The 10,579-nt window shown below is 56.6% G+C and overlaps 1 protein-coding gene across 1 annotated transcript; it reads right to left on the minus strand.

Moving 5' to 3' along the window:
* Positions 1-2,783: 2,783 nt before the first annotated feature.
* On the minus strand, positions 2,784-10,366 carry SRMS (src-related kinase lacking C-terminal regulatory tyrosine and N-terminal myristylation sites). Its single transcript, XM_050907338.1, has 8 exons — positions 10,011-10,366; positions 7,671-7,792; positions 6,639-6,805; positions 5,558-5,696; positions 4,885-5,043; positions 3,715-3,896; positions 3,384-3,540; positions 2,784-3,016 (listed from the first exon to the last, which is right to left on the minus strand). The coding sequence occupies exons 1-8, from the start codon at positions 10,364-10,366 to the stop codon at positions 2,823-2,825; spliced, it is 1,476 nt and encodes a 491-aa protein (XP_050763295.1). The 3' UTR covers positions 2,784-2,822.
* Between the last annotated feature and the right edge of the window lie 213 nt (positions 10,367-10,579).

Raw genomic sequence — 10,579 nt, forward strand, 5'->3', positions numbered from 1 at the left:
GACGGACGTCGCCTCCTCCGCTCCCCCGCTGCTGCCTCGTGCCGCTTGACAAGGCGCCGTGTTTTGACTGTTGATTAACTCACTCACGTATTTGGGCAAAAAATAGCCGGTGCTTTCCGCTCGCTCTCGGCCCTTGCAGCGGCCCTCGTGCCACCCCGCCGCCTCAGAGGAGCTTTCACAGCAGCCTTGGTGTGAGAAATACTTCCTTTCATTGCCTGCCTCTTGCTGCTTGGGGAATTTTTTTTTTTTTTTTCCTCCAGCAGCTTTGCTTCCCCCTCACCCTTCAAAGGCCAATGCGGGACCTTAAAAATAGAAACAAACTGTGCAGCTCAAATACGTCGCGTTAGCCTGATGCTGTTTGCAAATGCCACTCGGTCAAGTTGAATCTGCAAACGGGGCATGTGCCAGGCTGAAACCAGAGCAGGGGAATGCCTTTGACAACAGTATTTGCAATGCCCACTCCGGAGGCGTTCGGAAAGGACTGGGGCCCTGGCAGCTCTGCCTTCGCGGGATGGATTTCGGGAAGAGCCCGGTCCCCATCGCGGCCCCGATTTTGGGGGGGAGCTGCAGTGCCAGGCTGAGATCCTCGGAGAAGATGAGAAAATCTGGGCCTCTCCCCCGCCTCCACCCAACTCTGTCTACTTTTAGAAAGCAAGTAATGACTCGGAGAAATGCCAAAACCCAGCAGACTGTGCTGGAGGGCAAACCCAAGCAGTGGATCGGCTTTTAATCGCGCTGCGGAGGAGGAAGGAAAGGCTGCTGTGGGCAGCGCCGTGTCCCCGTGTCCCCTCTCCACACCATCCATCACGGCATTGCTACAGCCGAGTGAGCTGCTTTGGGACCACGTGTCTGATGGGGCCGGTGCAGGCAGGAGGGCTGCCTGCAGCCCTGCCAGCCCCGCTGGCTTCTCGAGGGACCCCCACCTATTCACTGTTGCTCCCCACGCCAGCCCCACCGCCCCATCACCCCACACGCACCCTTCTCCTCCTGCTTAATTTTTAGCTCCATCTGGTGGCAGCCAGACCTGCAAATTTAATATCTTTATTGCTGCAACAGCCCTGCCGTGCCCGCACCACGCGTGTCCCTGCCCTTTCTTGGCACACAATAAACCCATCACCTGCCGGACACGGCTTCGGTCTTTAGTTTCTTGTAAGAGGGGACCTGGGCTGTGCATACGTGCGCTCTCTGCTTGGGTGTTTGATCAGGCTGGGAAATGCTTTGCAAGATGAGAGTTTCCTCTTGCAACCACGTGCAAACACCGCAGCAAACCCAACCTGTTGCTTTTGCCAGCTGGGAACACTCTAACGCGGAGCTGCCACCTTCCCGGGGCACGGCTGCAGCTCCCGAGGGCTCAGCAACCGCCTCGCCCTTCCTCGGGCTTCAGAGGAAGCATGGCCAGATCAGAATTTATCACACACCTAAACTCCATTCCCCCCTCCCCTTTCCGGGCCCCTCGTGCACGGAGACTTGCTCAATTAACAGCCAGACTTGTTTCTGCTGTTTTGCACAGCACGGGTGCCGCTCAGGCATGGAGAGTATTGCATAAACTTTATTAACTTTATATATTCCAACCCTGCTGTTGTTTCAGACCTACCCGTCACCCCCTCTCCTGCAAACAGGCAAAATGGGCTTGTCAGGAGGAAATTTAAATCCAGGCAGCCCCGGCTGTGCGAGGCTGCCTTTCATCCACAGCACGTCATGCTCCCTGCCACCAGTGCCTTGAGCATGTCAGTGCTCGAGCAGCCCCGCTCGGGCCGGCCCCGGGGACGCTGCCTGCACCAGCCCCGGGGCCTTGGCACTGCTCCCGGTGCTGCTTCTCAGTGAGTCCTTCCACTGCTGCCAAGGACAGCCCGGCCTCTGAGAGTGTGCACGGGTGCGGGGGGACAAAAGGTACTTGGCTGGAGCAAATGCTCCCCCCGGCTCATGGGGCGACAAGATGCTCGAGGTCCTCCTGTAATGCTGTACCCTGGGATCGGCGAGGGGGGCTCGGCGAGGAGCTGGGGGTGGTGGGAGCATCTCTTGACTTTGCACCGTGGGTGTGATAAAGAGCAAAACAAGGTGAAGCAGTGTTTTGCCGAGTGCTGCCTCTGCTGCCTGCACCTGGGCTAAGGAAGCGTTACATATTTGAACCCAGAAATACATTTTTCTTGGAATAACCACACGATGATAAGCAAGGCAAGGAGCCAGAGCGGAGCAGCCCAGGCGGGAGCTGCCTGTGCAGGGTCCTCGGCGCAAGCGGGGCTGTTGCCTGGGCAGACGCACATGAAGGTTTAATGCATACTTGGATGAGCAGAGCCCAAAGAGACACGAGGATGGTTATATCTGTGGTTGCAAGAGCGGGACTGGTTGCAAACCGTTGTTTCCTGGGCAGGGAGGGGAGCAGCGTGGCGAGGGCTGAGCGTCCAGCGATGCCCTGCAAGGACTCACGTGGATGGATGCACACATGTTTATTGATAAATACACTGGACACACACTACAAGAAAAATCAAGCAGAGCCACAACTGAACACAAACTGCAAACCTTCACGTTGGCGTGGGGAGCGGCAGGGACCTCCCATCCTACTGGCTGAATGAAGATGTAAACTTTGGGTGATGCCTTCGCTACCACGGGGCTTTTCCAGACTGCTACACAGCCAAGCGCTGGCGACGAGTTCTCCGCAACCCGTTGCCTTTTCCCTTGGCCACCTCCCTGCATCCTGGGTGTTTTTGAGGGGGACGTGCTTTCCTTGGAGCCCTGTCAGAGGGCAAACCAGAAGGAAGGAGCTTCTTGGCAAGAGCTGGCCTGGAGGGGCTTGTGCAGGAAGGATGGTGGGAAGGGGTCCCTCAGGAGAGGGAGCTGAGCAGCCGTCTGTAGATGAAGCCCAGCTTCTCCCGCAGGGCCAGGAAGGTAGGACGCTCCTCCGTGTTGCCGCTCCAGCACTCCAGCATGATGCTGTAGACCTCGGGAGGGCAGGAGCTGGGCCGGGGAAGGCGGTAGCCCCTGGTGATTTGCCGTACGGTTTCTTGGTTTGTCATTCCTGCAAGGAAGGAGAAGATGTCCCTGAATCTGATGTCCCCAAAACGTACACCTGCAGCGGGCCAAGATGTCAACTGGCGCTGCTGTGAAATGGTGTCTCTCTGCCACGAGGCTGGTAGAGGAGAGGCTGTGGGAGATCAGCCATACCACCTTCCTGCCCCCAGCTCCTGCACCCACTCTGCAAGCACTGAAAATCCCTCTAAGCAATCCCCAAAGTGGACAATAACTTGCTCATGCTCTAGCAGCTGCTTCCACATCCCTTGTGGAAGGGGTAGCGTAACAATTCATGACATGTTGGCTTTTGGGGACCATGGGCAAGCTGCCCGGCATGTGGATGGAGCGGCACTGGAGGGTGCTGGCAGCCCTACCTTCATACGGGATCTGTCCATACGTGAAGACTTCGTAGAGCAGAATCCCGTAGGACCAGACATCGGACTTGAGGGAGTAGGTGCGGTAATTGGCTGCCTCCGGGGCTGTCCACTTCACCGGGATTTTAGTGCTGCTGCTGGTGGAATAAATGTCATCCTGAAAAGCAATGGGAGATGGGTCGTGAAGGATGGTATGATGAACACAGCCGCGGGTTTTAGGGCTTTGCTGGGGCTGTGGGCTGGGAAAGGGGACGGTGGGGGAACGGCTGCAGCGTGGGGCAGCTTGGTGGCCTGGGGTGATGGGAGGGAGCACAGCATCCCGCTGACCGACCTTGAGGAGCCGGGCAAGTCCAAAATCGGCGATTTTGCAGGTGAGTTCCTCTCCCACCAGGATGTTTCTGGCTGCCAGGTCCCGGTGGACAATGTGCTTCTCCTCCAGGTACCTCATCCCATCCGCCACTTGGCAGGCGATGTTAAGCAGGTGGGAGGTGCCCAGGGACTTCCCTTCAGGACCTGTTAACCCAGATGATCCAAGCGTTGAGGGCAATCTGGCAACATCTATTTTGGGTGTTCTGGTTTGAAAGGAGATCCTGTGCTGGCAACGTGGGACCAGGGGAACGCGTAAAACCTCGAATTGGAGGTCCTGCCTAACCATCCTGGTGGTACTGCTTGGGAAGTTCAGCACAGCCACGTGCTCCTCAGGAATGGAACTGGGGTGAGCTCCGAAGAGCGCCCTGTGCTACGATGAGGATGCAGACGTCCATGGCTCGTTCAAAGCTAAAGGTGACCTTCTGCCATGCAAATCTCCAGCCAGGCCTCTCAACCTGTCCTACCTGCAAGCTCCAGCTCCTCCGGCACCAAATGCTGCTGGAGCCCCAACCAAAAACGAGGTCAGTGTGGGGGAGGAGGGGGGTGTACCCAGTAGAAAAACAGGTCTTGGTGGGAGCGGTTTGTCTTGTTTCCCTTCAAGACTGATTACTGGGTCAGGAAAAGAAAGGCCAAGAAAAATAAACTGATGGCCGGGTGATGAGTGGACCATGGCCTCTTACTAGCTCTGCACATGAACAAAACCATGCTGCCGGCCCAGGGGGAGGTTTGGCCATTTCATTCCTAACGAAGGCAGAGTTGCCCAAACACGGCAGTGGGGTTTCTGTGCACTGGTGGGAGCTGGCAGACTGTGGGTAGGTGAAGAAGGAGGGATGAAGGTCCCTACCAACACGCTTGGGCTCCCAGGGACTGATATGGACCCAGCCCACACAGACACCAAAAGGATCACACCAGACTGAGAGGTCTTTGGGTCTTGGGGTCACCCGAGACTGTCTCCACCAAGTGCCCATGGATTGCTCTGCATTACCACAGATCTAAACAGGACCGAAACCAAGCCTGTGCTCTCTTAGGGTCCCCACTCAGGTTCGTAGGGCCATTCTGGGGCACAGAAAGCATCCGCAGAGCAGCAGTGCCCCAGGAGCCCGCTCCCCGTGGTGCCGGCACGAGTACTCACTGTTGAGGTAGCTGTGGAGGTTGCCTTTCCGCATGAGCTCAGTGATGATGTACACAGGCTCATCCAGCGAGCAGACGGCGTGCAGCTGGATCAGCTTCTCATGCCTCAGGCGCTTCAGGTTCTGAATCTCCTTGGTGAAGTCTTCTGCCTTCATGTCGGCTGGGGGAGAAAGCCAACATGGCCATTGTGAGCTACTTTCTCACGTGGATGTTGGGAGCTCAGCACCTCCAACTGGGATGAGGACCTTTTTCCTCCTCGCAGCCCACCCCTGCTCTCAAAGTTCATGTCTGCACACCCTGTGTCTCAGATCCAAACACCCAAGAGATGTTTTCCACGGGGCTTTGGATCCCATTTTCAGGATCATAGTCCCATCGGGACTTGACTTACCACAAACCCACTGGCCTTGACTTGCCTTGACTTATCACAAACTCATTTGACCTGACTTGACATGACTTACCACAAACCCACTAGACGGAGCCATTTTATAAAAGTGCAGCCCAAACTTAGGTGGGTCCACAGAAATAGCCCAGTGGCTACTTGCCAGGTCCTACCACAGTTTGCTTGATAAGACAGACACAGTGACCAAGAGGACTAGGAAACAAAAGGGGGTGAACGATGTGGCAGTGAAAGAGGGACCCAGTCGGCCACTGTTAACATCTGCTCCTCCACCTACCTTTTATGATCTTGATGGCCACCGGCACCGTGTTCCTCCACAGTCCTTCCCACACCTCTCCGAAGTAGCCCTCGCCCAGCTTCCTCCGCAGGGTGAACTCCCAGCGCGGGCGCTCCCAGCCGTCCCTCTCAGGGGGGGTCTGTGAAACGGGCATTGCACGCTTGGACCAGCCGCCGGGCAGGACCTGCTGGTGGAGCCTGCACCAGCTCTTGGTGTCCACCAAGGCCCCGTGGCCACGGAGGAGCGAGCAGGACATGGTGCTCCACCACCTGCATTGCACTGGGGCTGCAGCCTGTGCGTTGCTTTTCCCTCTGCTCAATGTTCATTGGGGGCACAAAGCATGTGGGGCATCCTCTGCATTACCTCTGCTGGGAGCCAGCGTATGCAAGGGGGGAGATTTTTGGAGACTACGTGAAGTATCAGGAATTCAAGTCATAATTCACTCCTCATCAGACCTCAAGGGTGGCTTTTCTCCATTTCCACCAATAAATAAAAATGAGTAAATGAATATTATTGCATATGATGGCTGATTTAGACTTCAGCTCATTAAGCATTTCTTTTATCTTACACCTTTCAATTTCACTCTCGGATTATTCACATGTTTAATTGTTATTTCTAAGTCATAATCGGTGGATAGAATTCTAATCAGGAAATGAGTCAGCAATTTGGGATTAATACTTTAATTGGATTTATGAGTGCCACACTAATTGGCATGAAAACTACATAATAGCAATGAGGTCTTATTATACTCTAGGAAAAAAATTGGAAGCGCAGGTATTTCCAGATTCAGTATCGAAGGGATTTGTAACAATGCAGTTTCTAGTCTTCGACATGGAGAAGACATTTGAGAAAAGCCTGTGCATTTTGGCCGGTCAAAAATACATATAAATGCCATGCCCCGGCCTTAACATGGCTGATAAAAGGTGATGCTGGCAGCTATACTAATGGTGTATTTTAAATTTAGTTTAATAAAGCTCAAATCCCAAATGGATAGACTAATTATTTCTATTTTTCCCTAATTTCTCTTTCCTTTTTTCCCATCTTTGGGACCTTGGCCAAGCTATGCCGTTGGCGTACGCACCGCGGGGCTGCAGGGCTGCAGCAAGGGGCTCTGGATGACCTTCCAGTGCTCGGTGTAGAAGGCGAGGAGCTCCTCCATGTCGGGGAAGGGATGCCCCTTCTGTATGTAGAGGCTGCCCCCAGGGCTCTTGCAGATTCGGAAGTGGCTGACCTTCACGTGGTTGCGCACTGCAGGGAAGCCCAGGCGGGGGAAAACTCAGCTCGTGCAATCGCCGGCTCCTTCCCACCTCCCTGCTGACTCTCATCCTCTCTCCTTTCCAGGCACCCGGTCTATTAATTCACCCTAAAGCAACCCAACTCGCCCCTGAGGTATTACATCCCGCTCCCCATCACCCCCTTTGCTCCCACCTCCAGGCTCAGAAGACTCCTGGCCTCGGGGAGTGGGGCTCATTTGGACCAGAGAGGTGATGCTTTATTAGCAGGGGTAATTCCCCACACAACCACGCTGCTCAGAGAGCGGCGAAGCTCGTTGCTGCTTGAGGTGGGTAAAGCAGCGGTGGCCGACCTCCCGCAGGCATGCCGCAGCCCAGGGACCAGTGGGCGGGATGCGGGCTTCGCCGTGAATTTCTCGGGTTCTTTTTACATGGATCGGACCAGATCATAATGGAGCTGCCTGGTCCGAAACCCCCTGAATTCAGATTTCTGTACGTGGGAGCAGCTCAGGCCCTGATAATCTGGAGCGGCAGCATATTTTTAGACAACGCTCAGATGACAAAAGCCGCTGGAATGAAATCCTGGGAGTTAGTGCCACGAAACCATCATTAAGCCGCTGTGAATTGTTTATGGCTTTCATAGCCTGGACGGGAGCAACGTACTTTCCTTTGCCGCAGTAATTCGGCAATCCATACCTGCATCTATTAGCTTTCCCCACGCTTTTAGAAAGCAGTCAATTCACTTTAACAAGATTCTGTAAAGCGCTTTAAACATATTTCCATGTTTTTCACCCTGCTGACCAAGCCAGGAGCTGCCCCTAAGGAATAGCCTGGTTCCTTTCCCTGTGCTAATTGTCTCTGGATAATTGCCACAAAATTACCTGAGAGAGAGTATTCGCCCTTGCTGCTCTCACTGTCCCGGACGAGGAAGGAGCCGTGCTGGTTGGGAGGCGAGAGGAGGAGCTGCTCAGCTTCGTTTCGGCTGATCTTGCTGAAGTACCAGCTGGGGAGGCAGAGCAGAGGGGTCAGTGCGGCGCAAGGAGATGGTGCACGGACGGGGCCGCATCCACCCCAGGGGCTCCTGCACCTTCTGAGCCAGGGAGGGGGAGCAGCTCCCTCCCACCATTTGCTCATCCCTGGCAGCCACCAAGCGAGCGGCACGGCAGCTAGCCCACGGCTCAGTGCCTGTGAATGCGGCTGCCACGCACGCCATTGCCAGTCTGCGTCGGGGCTGCTTCATTGGATTGGTTTTGCAGGCACTTGTTGCGTTTTATTGCAGCTTGCTGACTTCAAACCATTTCCTCCAGCAGTGGCAAGCTGTATCACCGCTGTATCAAGGTGGCCAGGTCTCAGCTCCATCCCAAAATCAGGAGGTTTACACCCGTGGCTCAGTGCAGCAGCTGGGCTGACAGCCTGCCGTAAATAAAGCACCAACCACCTGGTGCTGCGTGGAAGATGCTCTGGTGGGGTTGCACCCATGTGTCCCGCCACGAGAGCAACAGCTACAGGCACAGGATCGCTTTGCGCTTCTTGACCTGCAGCTCATGGACACAACCAGCTCTCAGAGCCCACAAGCAAATTGCATCAATGAAAACATCTCTGGGAATTGCCCTTTGCTGCTCCGGACTGGCAGCGCTGGTTGGGGACCTCAGCAGCACCAAGCCAGGAGGGAGACACAGCCAAACCCCTCTTCTATGCCTGATGAGCACCGAGATTCGTCACTGACTCTCCAGCAAGAAAAGGCAGGTTGGCTGGCTGGGTCCCGACTCAGCGGGACACACAGGAGCGTGGGGAAGAGGCTGTTTCATCCAACCTAATACAGCCGGGACGTGAGAAGCCAAAGGTTTCGTCATTAGCTGGGATCGCCCGCGTCTGAGAAGCCGTGCAGGAAATTATACGTGATGGGGTTACAGCAGCTGAACAAATTACCACCCAGCTCCGACCTGCGGCTCCGCAGAGTCTGCGTGCTCGCGGCTCACTCCGGCTGCAAAGCCACGCACCTTTGCTGCCAACCGCCCTCCCACACCCCGGCATCCCCCTCGCCTCCGTCCTCGCGATGGGGCTGGGCACGAACTGCGCACAGGTTGTGCACACACACACACACACACACACACACACACACACTCAGCTGTAGCCTGCCCGACTGTTTTGTGCAATGAGACTAAAGCAGCGAGACGACCCCGCGGTCCTCACCGGTGTGGTCCCAGCACGGTGCAAACCAGACTGGATTTGCCTTTCCCCAAAGCACACGCAGGGAGGCGAGCGAGGGAGGGTCTCTCTCATCCCACTGGCTGCAATCACTGCCCCTGCACATCAGGGCCCCTTCCCAGGCTCCCCCCGCTCCTTTCCTTTACCCCTGCTCCCGGCCAGCGCACGGCAAGTGCCGGGGGAGTCTGCAGGGTGATTACAGCCGCCCTGTCTGTGTGCTCCCCATCACTCGGCATGACTCAGGGCCTGGTACAGAGGGAGCAGCAGTGTCTCGGGGCGCTTCGCCCGGCGTGTCGGGACCAGGCTGCCTTACGCAACGATAAGCCTGGGCTTTCCCCAGCTGAGAGACGACTGAGACATCAACCTGAGCTCCATGTCGGGTGGGAGAGGCACCGACAGGGAGGGAGCCCCCGGCCCCAGATGAGCAGGAGGCGGATGGCAGCAGCACCACCACGGCTTGGCCCTACAGAGCTCCACGCTTCCCGGCAGTTCTCAACCCAAACTGCTTTTCCCCATGCTCCCGGGCCCTTTGAAGCTGGCAGGGCTCAGGTACAAACTTCCCCAGCTCCCTCCCTCCCTGCTGCCTCCCCTTTAATGCGGGGCAAGAGGGAGAGGAGCCGGAGCAAGCAGGAGCCCGTTTATTTGGCACTGTAGCTGCACCCATGCACACCATCGCACCGTATCCCAGCCCGGAACCACCCCATCCTGTGCAAGGGTGATGTTCCCGGGAAGGGGGACCAGCATCTCTGCCGCTCGGCGCATCCCCCAACCCTTGCTTGCTGTGCTTGAATACCTCTACCCCACTGCTGGGAGCTGCAGGAGCTTCATGGCAGGGATGCCCAGGGGAGGGCAGATCCCCACTCGGTCCCACCACCGCTGATGGCAAAAGCAGGGGATGAGGAGTTCGTGCTCCCCGCCTTCACAGAGGGCGAGCGCTGCCTTTCCCTGGGCAGGGACATGCTACCCTGGTCCAGCCTTCATCCCCCTACGATTCCAGAGCATCGGATACTTACGGCCGGTGAGCGGAGGTGCCCTGGCTGAGGTTGGCCACGTACGCAGCAGGAACGTACCCCATGGCCGGCTCCCCCAGCAGCCGCCGGGCTAAGACATACTCTCCTTCTTCTCTGAGGACACGCAGTTTGTCCCCTGCGCTTACGCTCAGTTCCTCCGCGCTCCGGGCTGTGAAAGCGTATAAAGCGATAAAGAGAGAGGACTTGGGGATGAAGGAAATGGAGTTCGGCTCCGAGTGCAGCGAAACAGAATCGGAACCAAGATACCCCAGCGAGCAGCTCTCCGGCATGGAGCGGGGACGGAGCTTGTTCCAGAAGGATGTCAGGAAGGTCAAACGCTTCCGGACAAACTGCTCCATCCCCGGCGGATGCAGTGGATGCGGTGGTCTACGCCACCGCACTTCTCGAGGCCGGAGGAAGGGGAGATCCCAGGCTCATGCCGCCGGCCGGGCAGCTCATGCTGCCGTCCCGCGTCCCTCGCGCGCGTCTGGGCGCTCGCCGGCCCTTCCCGGCGAACTTCCTATTTCTGAAAGTGAAACTGGTTGATCTGGTGGGGCGAGTCTGCAGGCGGG

This window comes from Gymnogyps californianus, chromosome 17, assembly GCF_018139145.2.
Source record: "Gymnogyps californianus isolate 813 chromosome 17, ASM1813914v2, whole genome shotgun sequence".
In the NCBI taxonomy this organism is placed as follows: Eukaryota; Metazoa; Chordata; class Aves; order Accipitriformes; family Cathartidae; genus Gymnogyps; species Gymnogyps californianus.

Coding starts and splice junctions, on each gene's coding strand:
- SRMS (XM_050907338.1), bottom strand. CDS start 10,366: ATGGAGCAGTTTGTCCGGAAGCGTTTGACCTTCCTGACATCCTTCTGG. Junction 3,541..3,714: donor GACTTGCCCGGCTCCTCAAG/GTCGGTCAGCGG, acceptor ATTGCTTTTCAG/GATGACATTTATTCCACCAG. Junction 3,017..3,383: donor TGGACAGATCCCGTATGAAG/GTAGGGCTGCCA, acceptor CCTTCCTTGCAG/GAATGACAAACCAAGAAACC.